We start from the raw sequence: 19258 nt of genomic DNA on the forward strand, positions 1-19258 counted from the left end.
GTCTCTCACTCTCCTCATCACCTCTCGAGCTCCCATTGTCGCATAGGGCGTCGATCCTGTACAGCAAACACAATTATACATTACATTGAGCTATCATTCGGAACAGCTCAGGTCGGCAGTGGCTCAGTCTATCCAGCCTGTAGCCGTCTCTCACTCTCCTCATCACCTCTCGAACTCCCATTGTCGCATAGGGCGTCGATCCTGTACAGCAAACACAATTATACATTACATTGAGCTATCATTCGGAACAGCTCAGGTCGGCAGTGGCTGGGTCTATCCAGCCTGTAGCCGTCTCTCACTCTCCTCATCACCTCTCGAGCTCCCATTGTCGCATAGGGCGTCGATCCTGTACAGCAAACACAATTATACATTACATTGAGCTATCATTCGGAAACAGCTCAGGTCGGCAGTGGCTCAGTCTATCCAGCCTGTAGCCGTCTCTCACTCTCCTCATCACCTCTCGAACTCCCATTGTCGCATAGGGCGTCGATCCTGTACAGCAAACACAATTATACATTACATTGAGCTATCATTCGGAACAGCTCAGGTCGGCAGTGGCTGAGTCTATCCAGCCTGTAGCCGTCTCTCACTCTCCTCATCACCTCTCGAACTGTCGCATAGGGCGTCGATCCTGTAGGATGTGATCAGAAAATTATAATATTTTATTTTCTTAAGATCATTTAAAGGTATGGAATCAAATGCTTTATTAAGATTGCATAAAATTACTTGAGCAAACTCTTTATTTTCTTAGTAATTAGTGACATCTTTTGTCGATTTCTCTTTTCTAAGACTATACTGAGCCAAATTCAGCAGGTCACATCTCTATAAAGATATTGGTTACTTGATCAGGAATTAACATTTCAAAAAGTTTTGAAATTACAGGTATAATGGAAAATGGGGGATAATCACAAGTTCAGTATCACTTTTCTTTTGTTTTAATTGGACAAACTTTTTTAAGTTTTAAATTTCTTTGGGAAGATTCCTTCTTTGAGGCTGTTTTTCAATGTTAATACAATGAGACGAAGCAAATAATGAATAATAACACATTGTTCGAAATGTTGTAAGCATCGCAAGCATATGAGCTACTTAGCTTCTTAACAGCCAAGATTACATCAAAATTTCCAATTCATCAATCATTTTTCAACAAAAATACGTATGGTGTAGGTCTTGTACAACAAACGCATTCGTACAGTATATAGAGGTATTACTAGGAACTTATAAACCTAGCGTACCAACCTATAAACTTACCCAAAGTGACAATCTCCCACATAAGGATCCCAAAACTCCAGACGTCAGTCTTATGTGTGAACAGGCTAAAGTGCAAAGACTCTGGAGCCATCCACCGAATAGGCAAAGCACCCTGAAATACGCAAATACACAATATAAGATAACTTGATGTATACATGTTTTATAATAAGTCGGAAATTATTAATAATATTAAATTAAAATTTTTATTAATTAATTCAAAAAATATACAATGAACTCAGATTCCTCCTCTGTACAATAACGCTTAAACATACACTTTATTTTGTGTGAGTGTAAATCAAAAATTTTAAATTAAGTAATAACGAAAATAAAGTAAAAATATTTGGTACAAAATTATTATTATGGAATTTGAAAATGCTATGATTCCTATTATTACTCTGAACTGTGAAGTTACTCCATTTTATTAGAATTTAAAAATTAAGAAACCATTTTATAGTTCGGAAGGAAACACACCCTGTTAAAAAAAATTCTTTTATTACTCAAGCAGGATTATAAGGGGGTGTGACGTGAATAACGATGTGTGGGATTTATTACTTAAAACATATGCTTTAATTCACATGTTTAAATTCTTAAAACTATTATTATGCTGTGGTACTTTTTTTCTGACCCATTTACTTACTAATGAAACAAAGATTTTAAGTTTTTTTAGTGCATGACACCAATATAAATGAATAAAATGTAAGACAAAACTGAATAATATAGACAAAATATGAATATCCGCCCTCTGGTAATTTTTAAACGTTTATAGATATAAAAATAGAACTTTTTCATTTCGTAGAATTCATTTGACAAAATTATAAAACATAAGTTTGCATATTTGAGATTTCTATAAACACAAAATATTTTTACTCAACTGCCTTATGTGATACATGTTTGGGATCAGTGGAAAAACGAAGATGTAATCGGCATATGAATTAAGTATTTATCTAAATTTGGTCATGTAAAACTTGACATTGTCGCACTAAGACATTTGATTTCTAAAATTTAAATATTAGGGTAATTGTAAGTTATGAGAGCCAAACGGCAAGGTGTTAATAACTATATAACTAAATATAGTTTTTCAACTTTGAAAATATTTCCTTAAGTTTTCTAAACTTATATAGCTTAACGAATTGTACTGAAAAAATAGACAACATATTTTAATCATTTTAGCATACATTAAATGTTGAATATTTTCAAGATTAAATTTTGTACGAGTTTCTATTTTATTTTCTCGGTATTTTATTACAAGCACCTCACCATTTAATTTAACAGTACCCCTTCACTAATATATTTAATGTATGGAGCAGCGTACCAAAACTTTGAATAAGCCTAGAAGTAAGTTTCACTCATATCCTGTTCTCTCCGGTAAAAAAAGTTCAACAAATAAATAAATACTGATCGACCATCTTCTATTAAAGTAACGGTTACAATCTATACAATTGCTGTAAATAATGTGTTACCTTGCTTTGTCTTTGTTCATATATCTGCCCTGTATCTCGAACATTACGGGACATCCCAAAGTCTGCTATCTTGCACAGCTTATTGTGATCTACTAAGACGTTCCTCGCTGCCAGATCTCTGTGGATAATCTGTAAAATTATAATCTTTATCAGTATGACATTCAGAAATGTCTATAAAACATGACAGATGTCATGATTCAATAACGTATTCTTCTCTGCCAAATCTTTATAGTCCATAACTATCAAATTTTGAGCATTTGCCATAATGTAAGAAACGTAAGAAACTGTATTATCTCGCTCAGTTTGTTGTAATCCAATATACTTAAATATATATACTTAAAAATTTAATTAAATATATATATATATATATATATTTAATTAAATTTTCGTAAATGATAGTGGCCCATGAGGATGGGCAGAATAATGTTAAACAAGGGACCAGTATATTATTTAAAAACCATATCAGATTCCCTTAAAAAATTTAATTATCTACCGAGTTTTTGGTATTCTATGAACAATAAAGTACTCTTTACTCTAAGCTGATCATTAGGTACTAATTCTAGGCGTTAAATTCAGCTCCTTTTTACCTTCCGCTTTGTGCAGAGTCTAGAGGTGAGGGCGTCCTCAGCGTCAGAGAAGTTGTAGATACAAATATTTCAACTGTTACTTACACACTTGTTGGAGAGGTAGTCCATGCCGCGTGCCACACAGTAGCCGAATACTATCAGGTCCCTAGAGGTGAGGGCATCCCCAGCGTCAGAGAAGTTGTAGATACAAATATTTTAACTGTTACTTACACACTTGTTGGAGAGGTAGTCCATGCCGCGTGCCACACAGTAGCCGAATACTATCAGGTCCCTAGAGGTGAGGGCATCCCCAGCGTCAGAGAAGTTGTAGATACAAATATTTCAACTGATACTTACACACTTGTTGGAGAGGTAGTCCATGCCGCGTGCCACACAGTAGCCGAATACTATCAGGTCCCTAGAGGTGAGGGCATCCCCAGCGTCAGAGAAGTTGTAGATACAAATATTTTAACTGTTACTTACACACTTGTTGGAGAGGTAGTCCATGCCGCGTGCCACACAGTAGCCGAATACTATCAGGTCCCTAGAGGTGAGGGCATCCCCAGCGTCAGAGAAGTTGTAGATACAAATATTTTAACTGTTACTTACACACTTGTTGGAGAGGTAGTCCATGCCGCGTGCCACACAGTAGCCGAATACTATCAGGTCCCTAGAGGTGAGGGCGTCCCCAGCGTCAGAGAAGTTGTAGATACAAATATTTCAACTGATACTTACACACTTGTTGGAGAGGTAGTCCATGCCGCGTGCCACACAGTAGCCGAATACTATCAGGTCCCTAGAGGTGAGGGCATCCCCAGCGTCAGAGAAGTTGTAGATACAAATATTTTAACTGTTACTTACACACTTGTTGGAGAGGTAGTCCATGCCGCGTGCCACACAGTAGCCGAATACTATCAGGTCCCTAGAGGTGAGGGCGTCCCCAGCGTCAGAGAAGTTGTAGATACAAATATTTCAACTGTTACTTACACACTTGTTGGAGAGGTAGTCCATGCCGCGTGCCACACAGTAGCCGAATACTGTCAGGTCCCTAGAGGTGAGGGCGTCCCCAGCGTCAGAGAAGTTGTAGTAATGGGCTCGCGTCCTGTAGTCTCTCAGGAAAGACAATAACTTGCCGTACATCACGTACTCCATCACCAAATATATGGGTTCTAGAACAGTTTCTGAATAATAATAATAATATAGGCACGATATTTTATTGTTTCAAACACCACAAAGGTGTTTTGTGTAAATAGTACTTCCAATTTACAACAAAATATACTATTATAGATCTTTGAAACCAGCGGATCATGTGGGGTTAATTCATAGATGGAAGATATTTAATTTCTAAGTTTATTATTTGTATCTCTAAAATTGTATATAATAATAAAATCTTAAAGTCTCTTAAGGTGAACAAACAATTGTGTTAACTGATGCTCAAGAAATGTTTGGAGTAGTATTATTGTACATGATCTTGCTATCGGCTGATACAAACTTTGGAAAGTACCATCCACTATAGTATATCATTTGTTATCACCACATTTTTCAAGCTTGGAGAATAAAGGTTCGAATTATAAACATTTAATTAATCTTTTACTGTTTCTTATGTTTATTGGTGAATTCAAATCAGTAAATAAATACTCACATAATTTCGTGAAACTGCTTTGGTGTAAGAATTGAACAAAATTTCAATGAATACTTAATGTAAATCTAAATCTCGATGGTAATGTGTAGTATGTTTGATGTTTTTCTGAATGGTGAATATATGTTTTCTGACAGATATGCAAGGAAACCTCACCTTACAGCCCGACAGTCATGTTCATTGTTACTGTTTAGTCCAAACCTTTTTCGGTGCAGCAGCCAAGGAGAGTGACCACGTTAGGGTGAGAGCCGAGCTCTTGCATGATACCGAGTTCTCTGAGCAAGTCCTCGCGTTCTCGAGGGTTCTCTGACTCCTTCACCGTCTTGACCGCCACAAGGCGCGTCAGACCTTCATGACCTGCGATGTCATCTGCTTCGGCTTTCCACACCTGCACATCACATAGTCCTTTATTTACCCTATAATGTTCTATGTTGCTTCTTAGATCTTTGTTATCTTTGAAGACCTAAATAGTCGTGACGTTTGGGTAAGTACAAGTAATCTTATGGCACAATACAACAGCCTTTTAAAACGGCAATAGGTTTTAATTATGGAAAATATGGTTTATTTTCCATAATTACTGATGTGAAATAAAAAGATAATAATGCATACATAGATGACCTGTGAAGACAAAAGAATAGGAATGGTAACATAATTCTAAGAATTGACTCTCTGTTACCCAATTTAAATGTTAGATTGGAATACCTGTAAAAGTTGAATTCAATATTAGAACCCAAAATATTATACTTTACGGACCGTGTTAATCCTAACAATTTGTAATCTACCTATTGTATCATCACGAATTTGATATTCGTTATATCTTTGCTGACAGTTATCTTATTAAAACAATTTAATTGACTCACCTGACCAAAATTACCCTGCCCCAGCACGGTCTGCAGGCGCAGCTTTTCCCTGGGGAACTCCCACCGCGTGGATGGTGATGGAGGCACAGGGCTGGTGACGCTCTTTTCGGCCTCACCTCCACCCCCACCTCCTCCGCCACCACCATTCCAGTTCTGCAGACATATAAAATATACTGTAATGCCGCTTGTTTTTGACAATAATTAATAACAAGACACAAACCGTAGGATTTCATCTAGTTCTCTCTCACACAATGAATTATTGTCTTATCGAATATGGTTCTTTAGAAAACTCTAGATACAGTACCATCATCATTATTATTGATTAAATTAGTTAACTGATATCGCATTACTGTGTAATTTATATCGACCTATTTTCTCAGAGAATATGTCACTTATGTTATATGTAATATGTAGAGACTCATTAAAATTAACCTGATGTGACAATTGACTATAAGTACGTGGATTTAGGACTTAAATACTGTACCTAATAATTCTAACATACAATGTCTCAACAAATGGTAGGTCTCCTGGTAGGGAATATTTCCTCAACTTCTTGCAAGCTCAAAAATTATTATTACTGACTGTTGACTTTATTATTGGTAAGTGAAGACATAGGTAAACTTTTCCTCAGCTCGGGGAGTCCACCGAACGTGTTAGTGGCTGATGTCTGTGACCACGATATGTGTTATATATATCGACAAAGCAGATCTCAGAAATCATATCCATTTCTTAGATGTGACCAAAGGTGAAATAATGTTGTATATTTTAGTTTACAATACCTCCCACGTTAACACTTGCATAATTTACTAATATTAATTCTCACGTTGGATCTACTCTGTGTACTGGAATGTGTGCTGAGTATTCACAGAAATTGACCTATGCTTAATTCTAAACTGTTACATGAACGTTTAAAAAACAGTACCTCAGTTAGTATTTGCAATCTTATGATCCCAGCTTAAAAAAAATTATTTCTAAAATATTAAGCCCATCGGAATACATTTTATATTTGCAAATTATATACATTTTATATTATATGGAAACACTTGAAATAATAATGAATTACATATTAATAAACTATACAGCTACGAAACTCCAAGATCCTGCCCAATCCTAACTATTTAGAATTCTAGAACTTCTCCTTTAGAAGTATTGTCAATAGCGCAATCCCAAAATACTGAGCGTGATTGTAGACCAAACCAAACGGCACATCCACACTTCTGCGAATCCTGTCAATCCCCACCTCTTTGCTCATGCAGTTTTACACCCTCGTTTTTATCGTAACTCATTTTAGATGTAATTAATACACATCCAAGCCCATCTTAATGAGCTAAAATCAGGATGGCCGCCAGTAAATTCGGCTCTTGTGGAAGGCTGTTGTTCATCTATCTGTAGCTGCATGTGATTCTAGAACAGCTCACAATCCATTGACTTGGCTGGGTGATTGATTATCGTTAATTAAATTGCATAGTAGCTAATAATCATAACACATAGGCATACACTTGGAATAGCAAGACATAATGAATGAAATATATATATAGTATATATTATATATATATATATTAATATTAATATATTATATATATATATAATATATATATATATATACAGGGTGATTCGGTTAGTGTTACCGGCACTTTCTGAGCTGATTTTACTATAAAAAATAAAGAAAAAAGTTCATATAAACATGGGTCCGGAAATGCTTCCTTACTGGGTTATGTGGCCAATTGAAGATTTCACCAAAAATTGTGTGCAGGAGGTCAAATGATGATTTGCCGCGTGTTTATGAAGAGATATTTATAGGCGAATGCAACTTTTTCTAACGGATTTTTAGATGAGAAATTGAATAAAGTTCATCTCATAGCTGTATCTCATTTAGTTTTTTTTGTTATACTACAAAAAAACAAAAATAAAATAATTTTGAAAACACTTTTTTAAGGTTTAACGACAATTATTTTGTTAAATAGGCATTGAAGACCCACATTTTTACAAAGAAACTTGCAGAAAATTTAATTCTGAATAAAATTATGTGCACACGGCTATTAACAGCGAAGTATTAGTTTCTGGAATTTTAATTTTTACAACAAACATTCTACCAAGCAAGATATTCCAAAGCAAAGGAAAACCGCATTTTAATGACATAGAGTAGCCTACACATAAGATTTATTAGGATGCAATTTAAATTAAGTTTTAAATAAAATTATTGTTTTTCATCTAAAGCTTATAATACTACGTACCACTTTCATAACAGGTGTTCAAAAATCAGTCCTTGTACTTCAATACACTTAGCAGCTCGCTTTCTGATTGATCGAGTTATCCTCCGCAACGCTGCACGATTGTTTTTGATTTGTGCGGCGGCATCTTCAATTCGATTTATTAACTCTTCACGTGTATTTACTTTTTCCTGGTACACCAGGTTCTTCATCCAACCCCATATTACAGAAATCTAATGGAGTTAGATCTGGTGATCTTGGTGGCCAAGTGTGTGGTCCACCGCGACCAATCCATCGCCCGGAAACTGCTCGTTTAAGTGCATTGTTACATTATGGGAAAAGTGGGCAGGGGCACCAATCATGTTGGTAAATAATATTGCACCTTGCTGCTAATGGAACATCTTCTAATAATAGTGGTAGTTGTTTCTGTAAGGAATTCTAGGTACATGCGGGAATTTAGATGTCCTCGGAGAATGAATGGTCCTATTAATCGATCATGAATGAGTCCACACCATACATTTACACTAAATCTGTGTTGAAAGTTGCGCACGATTGTACTATGTGGATTTCCCTCTGCCCAAGTGTGTTCATTGTGAAGGTTGTTGACGCCATCTCGGGTAAATTGAGCTTCATCAGTGAATAAAATGGTTCTATGATGTTGACGGTTTCTAATTAACCAGTTGCAAAATTCCAATCGAAGAGGAGGATCTTGTTGGTTGAATACTTTGAACTTGTTGTTTTTATGGTAAGGGAACATGCTATTTTTGCGCAAAGTTCTCCATACTTCAGACTGAGACACTGCGAATCGCCTAGAAAGACGCGTGTACTGACACCAGGACTGCGTTCAGTAGCCATGATTATAGCCTCTTCCATATCTACATTATTCTAGGCAGGGCGATCCCGATAATTATTAATACTAGGAAGTTTACCTGTTACTCCTAGGGTTACGAAATGATCCACTGATCGTTTTTGGGTTTGGAACTCTGCGATTAGGAAATCGTCTTCGGTATTCTGCAGTAGCAGCGGTTGCATTTCCGTCACAAACGCCTAAGACAAATACCATGTCGGCATATTCTTCCGTTGTAAATAACAAAGGCATTGCAATTGTGATAGTAAGTTACTTTAAAATACACTTCACTAACAAACGAGTAGTAAATTAATTGTATTAAATTGCACTCATTAAACTAGTACAGAATTGGTAACAAATAATTTGGATTCCTCAATAAATTGCAGTGCATTGTTGAACAGCTGATTTGTGATACCAACTTATAAAAACATAATTTTACCTTCTGTAAAGCTAACGTGACAAAGATATGTAGGTACATGATGTAACCATTTGGATAGTCCTAAAAAGTAATAGTATTATTGTTTTTTAGTTGAGCATTTAATCTATTAAAATCGTATTTACAATTGTATGCTAATCAATTATTTGTGTACCTTATATCATTACATTACGGTGTTTATTTACTAAATACGTATTTCTTGCTTGGTAGAATGATTGTTGTAAAATTAAATTCCAGAAACTAATACTTCGCTGTTAATAGCCGTGTGGCACATAATTTTATTCAGAATTAAATTTTCTGCAAGTTTCTTTGTAAAAATGTGGGTCTTCAATGCCTATTTAACAAAATAATTGTCCGTTAAACCTTAAAAAAAGTGTTTTCAAAATTATTTTATTTCTGTTTTTTGTAGTATAAAAACAAAAAAAACTAAATGAGATACAGCTATGAGATGAACTTTATTCAATTTCTCATCTAAAAAATCCGTTAGAAAAAGTTGCAATTCGCCTATAAATATCTCTTTATAAACACGCGGCAAATCATCATTTGACCTCCTGCACACAATTTTTTGGTGAAATCTTCAATTGGCCATAACCCAGTAAGGAAGCATTTCCGGACCCATGGTTTATATGAACTTTTTTTTTATTTTTTTATAGTACAATCAGCTCAGAAAGTGCCGGTAACACTAACCGAATCACCCTGTATATATAAATAAATGTTTTCATTTTCTACAGGTACTTATGCTGCTACATACAACAGCGATGTCTTGCTATCAACTACCATAAATTATAATGTTCCAGTTATCAATTATATATAATTCTTATTTATAGAATACTGTACTAACTCTTAATGTATATGTTAAGTTCATTTCATTCATTTAAATCAAATAGGGATTATTTGTCTTAATAAAATTACCAGAAGCGTTAAATATGTTGACTTGGTATTTAATCATTTTGTAGGTTTTAGAATAACTAACACGATTTTCCAATTTTATTTTGCGCAAAACCAAGTAGAAAGTTGCTAACCTCTTTTCGCATTCTTCTATTGGTCTCACACAGGCTTCTTTTATTGTTTCGATGTCCACATATCGATCGGGCTGTATTACGCTACTTTATACACATTTTCTAGTTGGTTTCTGATTACTATGTTCTTGAAGTTTGGGGCCGAGAAACAGTTGAAAAAACAATTTAGTATAAGAACGTTTAACAATCTCCCAAAAACTGTTAGCATAACATATTTTAAGCATGTTTTCAAAACATGGTTAAAGAAGAAAGTGTTTTACAACACTAACGATTTCCTTGAAATTCAAGCAAATGTTTCAGTCTTCAATAATAATTTAATCTTAAACAATACGATTTTTTAATTCAGAGAATGTTTACAACGCTCTTAGACGAATTTTATAACTACTAAAAGAATGTGATCCTTTTGGTTGACAATGTATATTACTGTCTTTGTGTATTCAATGACAAAAAAAAAACGCCTGTGATTTGATTTTATTTGCCGCTCACGCTCGAACAATGAGCGCCTTCAAAACGGACAGGCCGCAGTATACGTGATTGCTTGCATTGTAAATGTTACTGTGATAAAATTAAAGGGGTTTTGTATGTGTTATTCACATAAACATTACAACTTTACATCAAATAACCTTTTACAACTTATTTCTTTTATTCAAATGTGTAATTTATTTCAACTGAAATTCCTTTAGTGAGCATTGAATTTGATTGTCATAGTAACTAAATATTTTTAGATTCCGATAATAAAATAAAATGTTTTTTTAAGTTCAGTATAAAATGTTAAAAATACGCTACTTTACAATAGCGAAAAAATTTTTGTATCAAATGTAATGTCATTTTGTAGTAAAGAAGACTAAACAATATCATTCCGGTTTCGAGATACATCAAACACCAAACAATGTTTTCGTATTTTTAGCTATATAATACAATTTAAATTTAGGATTGGTATTTTATAAAACCCTACATTTTATATGTTACATAATGTATGTATCCTGAACGTTATTTTGTTGTTCAGTGTACAAAACATTCGATAAAATGACTGAGGTTTCATTTCTCTTAAACAGACAATTTTGCAATTCGAGCGGAATTCAATTAGCTTGCATCTTTTGTGCGCATTTAAGGACGAACTCCAGTTAGCGAAAGGTGTTAATTTGCCCGGTGGACAAAAAGCGATTCGCTCAACACGGTGTAATTGAAAGAGAAGTTAACGTCGTTAACGCTTGAAGGTTACCGGAGACGTGCAAATCGTTGGTCCATTGTCCGCTGTCAGATGACAGGAACTTGCGTCACGTTACCGTCCGACGTCCACAGCTGACCGATATCCGGTCCGCACCACAGTCCCGGCTGTACAGTTGTAGTGCAATCTGATCGTTTCTATGTGATGCTGTGTCTATAGCAGCAAGAGGACAACCACGTTTTTGAGTTGATGTTAAAAAGTGTGACCATATATAATTATTTGGTGAGAGGTAACTATATCACCAGAAACAAAAGGGAGAAGGATGAAAATATGGGAGGAAAGTAATGACATGATAAGTGCTAATATAAGAGAGATAATTTTGACCTATATCCTGCCTAAACATAAGAAAGAGCAATCTAGCTCTCAATGGCTGCATATAGGAAAGAATAAACTATCTTCATCTCCCTGAGCATAGGAAAAAGCAAACTCGCTCGCTCTGCATGACCATAGAAAAGAGCAAACTCGCTCGATCTACATGAACATACGAAAGAGCAGCAGGCTCGCTCAGCCAATCACCTTCGAAACATCTAAATATGCGACAAGGTTATTGCGCGATTTGTGTTAACCATACTTATGCCAAGATAATACTTATTTAAGACAGTGACAGGCTGATCAGCCCACACCATCACATCATACGTCACCTTCTGAAGGCGTGGGAACAAAATTTAAACATCACCAAAGGATCAAATAAAATAAACCATTAAATAATAAATTAAATAAATGTGTCATTCAACTTATTATTGGAATATTATGAATAATAAAATGCCTTTGTTTGTTTTACTTTTACATATAAACTATTCAACCGATTGTACTGAATTTTACATGTACATTTCTAGGGTCCACTGGATGAACATAGGTCTATTCCTACTTCATAAATTCTTTCGGGTTACGCCCCACTGGTCATGGGTCATCAAAAACCCATCTTGGTGAATTCAAGGAGTTAAATTCATTCAACTGTTAAGTGTAAGCATTGTTTTATGAGAGGACGACCATATTTATCATTATTTTAACCACTATTTTAAATTTGTTTACATTTATAGCGTGAAAGCATAACAAAGTAACATCAATTTTCGTTTCAAAATCGTAGTAACAAGTCAAACCAATTTATTTATACTGGGTTCCAAAGCGACTAGACACAAAATACAATTTTTATGACAGAAACTCGTCCGGGTGACATCACATCCTTTCCTCACTGACGAGGTGCACGCTACTGATTAGGTATATACATACTGATATAATTGCTAGACTGGATCGAGAAAATAGTTTGATATAGCGAACATTGATTGGGAAGAAAGAGCTTTACTGCAACATGTATTATCTTTACATATGGATGGCAACTGTCATAATGTAAGTATTGAAATGTGCTAGTATTATTGACGTTGATTTTAGTTTCTAACTTTCAATAACAATATCTATATCCACAATTTTAAAAAAATATATTGTTTTGAATCCAATTTTACTACAAAATCACATAGGTATATTTATATCATTTCTCGGGGGAAAATAGCAAACTCCAATTTTTCGTTGTAAATATAATTAATTTGAACTAGAGATGCAAAACTTCATTGATCTAAAATAGTTCAAGAAGTACTAAAATCATGCGTTTTATTCAAACAAATACACGGAATGTTGGATAGGAATTGCGGGCAAAGCAGTGGGGGTATGTGCTAGTTATTGAATAAAACTCATACACAATATCTTAATTGACATTTAGATTACAGTAAACATGAATCATACCCAAAACCAGCCTATCTTCCTTACATTAAAGGAATAACCGATAAACTAGGAGGATATTAAAGACAACATCAAAACTGTAAAGAAGCACAACAGCTGAGAAACTGTCTAATACCAGTGAATGACATGATTCCTCTACAATACGGAAATAAATCGGCCATAGAACACAGTATCAAGACCAAACATATATTATAACTCGGCAAAACAAATATACTTGTAAAAATCCCCTACTGTTATCCAAGATAATAGTAATAGGGTCATAGTCTTCAACTACGAGATGGAAGGAACCATACTGAATCGCTCAAGCACAGTTAAGGATTTGGGAGTTATCTTGTCCTCGTCACTGAGCCCTGAACAGCATCTGTCTGCAGTTACTAGGAAAGCCACTATTGTCCTCGGTCTTATATTTAGGACTTCTCGAGATGGGTTTTTCACCATGGACACTTCGGGCCCTGTACGTCCAGTTGGTTCGACCAATATTGGAATACTGTTCGCCGGTATGGTCTCCCTACCTGTTGGGTCACGTGGAACTCGTTGAAAGAATTCAGATAAGATTCATCAGGCTGATTGGGTTGAGACTTGGATTTGCCTACGACGGGGTTCCTGTTGAAGATCTGCAACGCCACTTTGGGCTCCTACCCTTGAGCACCAGACGCCAAATTGCTGACCTGATGTTCTTGAAGAAGATTTTATCATAGTCTTGTGATTCCCCGAGACTTTTAGAGAGGATCAATCTTCGTTGTCCTCGACCATCTTCAAGATCTGTGCAGCTTTTCGAGAGGGAATTCCTCGCTACGAACTTTGCGTACAACAGTACAATACCGAGAATTCACAGGTTGGGAAATGGTCTTCCTGCGCATATTGATTTGTTCAGCATGTCCGACACATCATTCAAGAGGGAGGTCACGAAATATCTTTCTGGCCCCATGTGAAACTCTGACACTAAATGTTATATTTTGCTTGCTGATTTTTTGTTTTGTTTTGTTTTTTTTTAACACTTTTCTTTATATTTAATGGCATCAAACCCTGCATGTATTGTCGCATATTTTATATTTCGCTAAATAGGAATGGTTTCTTGTGAATGTTATATATTGCTTGCTATTCTTAACACTTTTGTTCATTTATTATAATGGCATCAAAATTTGCATGTATTGTAGCATGTTTTATATTTTGCTAAATTGAAATTGTTTCTTGAGATGTTTTTACATATTCATGAACATAGGCTACGCTAAACTTTATTTTACTTTCGTAATGTATTTGCTCATATGTATATGTATTTCTTAGTAGTATATAAGTAACTCTATAATTTATACGCTACTTTAATTAAGTTTTTTTACGGATCCACCTGCATGTTGCTCTTATTTATGAACTATATTGCTGTTGTAATTTTTTCTTTTTATTCACTATGTTGATGTTATTTGGCACTTGTTTTGCTTATTCTTGCTTTTGTTTGCTTTAGCATGTATGCATGTAAACTATTTATGTAAGTTGTTTTTATCAAGCCTCTTGTATTTTCATAATACCTATATCAAATGTAAAATGGTGTATACCGTATGTAAATAAATAAGAGTAATAAAAGAAATTTTAGAAATGATGAAGGACAAATATAACTTTAACAAAACGATTGGGTGATATTTTCTAAAAGATGGGAACCTATGATACGGAAGCCATAGTGATCATAATTGATCAATGATTGGTTTACGCTTTAGCCTCACTTTTAACTCAGTTTTACAGACGAATGCTTATCATTGGTAGTTTTGGCTTTCTAGAGAATAATATTTTTATTGTATATTAACAAATATAAATTATTACTCTTATAATTATATCATATGTAAATATTGGCTCGGAGGTTGTTGCCTCCTCCTCCGCCTCTCTGCGCCGGTCCAAGGTGTATTGCGATATACAGGTCATCTCATCATCCGGTGATCGAAAGTTGCGACATACGCAGTTCTGCCATTGTGGGTGTGATGTGGACAATAACATAGAACAATGCCACGCGAGTCACTCCGCGAAATTATGATTATGTTTCGTAGATGTTTTATTCTTCTACATCATGACGCGATGTATGTCAAGACTATTCACATAATATACTACGTGTAAACATCTGGTCTGTTGTAGCTTCGCGTACTTTTCTGTATATTCGAGAATGCAATAGTTCTTGACTTGCTGTCAGTTTACAAAGTGTCGAGTGATGGTATACTGTGAGTGTGTACGGCTGCATCAGAGCAATTTGATGTCGATTATAGCCAACTATGTCAACAAAATATTCCATATAACCTAAGTGGTTTTATTATTTAATTATAAATATTACTTTCATTCAGAACATGTTTTAATTAGTATAATTTTGTGAACTTAAAATCAAATGAAATGAACCAATATGCCATAATATATAACACTCCTATTCTAATGAGGTAACATCCACCATTTTAAAATAACCCAACTATAAATTGTGTCGGTTGTTTCGCTAAAAATATCACATAAAAGAAAATTTACTATTCATATTTTTGAGTTAGCATGACATATCACTATTTTATTTGAAGGGTTAACCAAATTCTAATAAATGATAGGGTGGACGAAACATGGTTGTATTTGTATATAATTTCTTCAAACTTAGTACATTTTTATTAAATTGTTACATAAGTCAACTACCTTTACGTATTGAAATTTTTATTTATTATATGAAAGGAAGTCTAGATATATTTGAAACCAATTTGTTTTGAAACCAATTTTGAACAAAATTTATGGGGGTGTTTGAAGTTGATAATGAGGTGGTCACAAAAGCAACAAATGCAATCCAATTGTCGTGTGTGCAAGAAAAATAATTATTATTAATAAACCACATAATTTGTTAGGAAGTGCTTAATAATACTAGATGGATATAAAAAAAGTTTAAGTGTGTTATGCTATAAATAAAGTCAGACCCAAATAGGCGAATTCAATTTCATACACTGAACAACGAAATAACGTTCAGGATACATACACATGTAACAAATGAAATTCAATTTAAATTGTGTTATATAATTAAAAATACGAAAACATTGTTCTGTGTTTGTTGTATCATGAAACGGGAATGATATTGTTAAGTATCTTTACTCCAAAATGAAATTAAAAATGAAACTACAATGTTGTCTAAATTTAGCTTAGAATTAAGATAAAAGTGACGGATGCTATTCAATATGTGAATTGTTTTACAGCAATAAAGACATTAAATTTAGTATTTATTATTAATGTTATTAATCTTTTATTTTATTAGCCAAATCTAAAAGGATTGAGTTATTATGACAATCAAATTCAATGCTCACTGAAGGAATTTCAGTTGAAATAAATGACAGAATTGTATAAAATAAATAAGTTAAATAAAGTTATTTCATGTAAAATTATAACATGTACAAATTAAAATGTTTATTTCAATAGCAATGAAATACACAAAAACTCCTTCAATTTTATAACAATAACAAATGCAATGCAAGGAATCACGTATATTGCGGCAAGTCCGTCTTGAAGGCGCTCTTTGCTCGATTTGTGATCAGGGAATAAAATTTAAACAAAAAAGTTATTTATCATTGTATAGACAAAGTTGTAATAGACATTGTCAACAAAAAGAATTACATTTTTTTAGTAGTTTTAAAACTCGACTAAGAGCGTTTTAAACATTCTTTGAACTATAAATCGAGTTATTTAATATTAAAGAATTATTTAAGACTAAACAATTTGCTTAAATTTCAAAGAGATCGAAAGTGTTGTAAAAATTTTCTTTTTTAATTATATTTTTAGAACCTGCTTAAAATATTTTATGCTAATAGTTTTTGGGAGATTGTTAACGTTCTTATGCTAAATTGCTTATAGTAAGTTCGTGTTTCATTTAAGTTCGCCTTTTGTTGTGAATGCGATAATAATTGACGACGACGACGTTGACGATGATATACAAAACATACACAAAAAATTATACAATTCGCTTTCGAGTCTAGTACAACACTATGAGATAAATATTGGTTGATACACATGTCTTAATTGTTGCAGATTTTGTTAATGTGTTGTCGACAGTAATGATAAGCTTCTGGAATTAAAATGGGTCCTTCCAATGTTATTATGAAGCTCGTATATTTATTATTAATACATGTATTTATAATTTCATAAAACTTACAAAAGGAATTATTTCCATCACTATCCAAGTATACATCATTCCAATTGACTGTCTGTAACTTATTCTTAACAAGATTAAAATCTATAGCTACTTTCAATAAATCAGAAATTTGTACAGAATTTACAGATGGGTTTACAGCTTGTGTAGGCGCAATTTTAAAATTTACAGCTAATAAGCAATGATTAGTTATACCCTGATCAAAAACGGAAGCCTGAAAATTATTTATATACTTATTCCTTACAAAAAATGGTCTATTATTGTTTTCTATTTCTATTTTTGGTATTGTTATTGAAATCCAAAATCGTCAAAACTTAAATCTGTAGAGAGCTTTTCTTCGGTATTTACCGACCGAGTGATTTTTTTCTCGGTAACTATACAGGTAGTCGAGTACAGTTTAATGATAACAAAAAATCGTCGTCCTACCTCAATAACTGAAGTCCGAAGTAGTTGAAGTTCTAATCATTAGAGTTTTTCTGGTGTATTTTATTTCCGACCGAAAGCGATTTTTTTCCGATAATTATATTCTCGTCTACAGTGGAATTATACAAAAAATCGTCATTATAACTCATTCATAAATACCTCTATCAATGAAATCCAAAGTAGCCGAACTTCTAATCAGTAGAGTTTTTCCGGTGTATTTTCCGACCGTTAGTTTGATCTGTACCCGAGCAACGCTCGAAAATTGCCCTACTTTTCTAAAGGGTTTCCGGCTGTCAGTGGCCCAATGTCCTCGAAAGGGTATTTCATTTTCTCCACAGAATATAGTTGTGTCAATTATACGCTTGAGTGAAGCTCTGTTTTGTTCTTTTTCTTTCTTATCCAGTGAATTCAACATCACTTTGATGCCTTCTACTCGGTCAGAATCGAACTTCGAAAAGTTTCTGAAGATATACAAGAAAATTTGTGGTACTAGAGTTGCTGTGAGAGTTGAATTTACCTATTACATCTTTACACTTTCTGTAAGGCGTAGTAAAGCTCCATATTTTTGGTATTTACCTTTTACCAGTGAACTCATTGGCAAATAACACACAAAACGTCCCGTAGATCCCCTGGTTTCGGACCCCCCGAACGTAATTTCTGGCTACGCTACTGGGGCTTAAGTAATCTAACATGACAAATTCCATAACCAAGGAAAGTATGCGGAAGCAGGGAATATCGCAGACGATGCTATATATTCGTACATTTACATCAATAATAATATGAGTAAACTGATCGAGCAGTAAGTTAGAAAACAAATAATTGTAAAACACTACTAGATTAGAGAAGCATTTTGTTATTTTACTTATGATATATAATGTTGTATGTTATTACGCTTTATATTTCCCTTTTAATCTCTCCTAAAAGAGTTTTCACTAACGTCAACTTTTATTAGTTCAAATCAGATGTTTATATAACAATTTGTTTACATGTCGGTTAAGTAATCATTCTATTTTAAATCATGTGGAAAACATAAACATGCATGATGAATAATATAAAAGTTTACCCCACTTGCGAAGAATACATCATAGGCGACCAAAAGAAGTAGTCAATTCAACAAGGAGCGATAGTAATCTCTCACTAGCACGCCATAGAGCGAACAAGCGTGACGTTCCGTTTTCGTTTCCACCATGGAAAACATACATCCATAGCCCGCCAAAAGAGGTAATCACTTCAAAAATTAATTGTAGTCACTTCAAATATTGATTGAACTCTAGCAAAAATGTATACAATACAATAGGCAATTAATAAAATTATCTCATTCTTATCAGTTTTCATTCTCCATTCACTCAGCTTACATGCAGTTACCCCAGTGTGACCACAAGAACCACCAACCGTCACTTCAGCTGATCTACAGCAATAAGGGCATAACCTCAGCCCCAAAGCGATC

General features: G+C 34.2%; 1 protein-coding gene across 1 annotated transcript in view; it reads right to left on the reverse strand.

Moving 5' to 3' along the window:
- The window catches only part of LOC124358293, a 208662-nt gene that overhangs the window by 49764 nt on the left and 139640 nt on the right, over window positions 1-19258 (reverse strand). The window contains 8 exon segments of the mRNA XM_046810591.1: window positions 10-56; window positions 105-174; window positions 230-346; window positions 1249-1360; window positions 2709-2837; window positions 4262-4443; window positions 5115-5301; window positions 5774-5926. Of these exon segments, the coding sequence (XP_046666547.1) occupies window positions 10-56; window positions 105-174; window positions 230-346; window positions 1249-1360; window positions 2709-2837; window positions 4262-4443; window positions 5115-5301; window positions 5774-5926 (997 nt within the window).

The sequence above is a fragment of the Homalodisca vitripennis genome, chromosome 3 (genome assembly GCF_021130785.1).
Source record: "Homalodisca vitripennis isolate AUS2020 chromosome 3, UT_GWSS_2.1, whole genome shotgun sequence".
Classification (NCBI taxonomy): Eukaryota; Metazoa; Arthropoda; class Insecta; order Hemiptera; family Cicadellidae; genus Homalodisca; species Homalodisca vitripennis.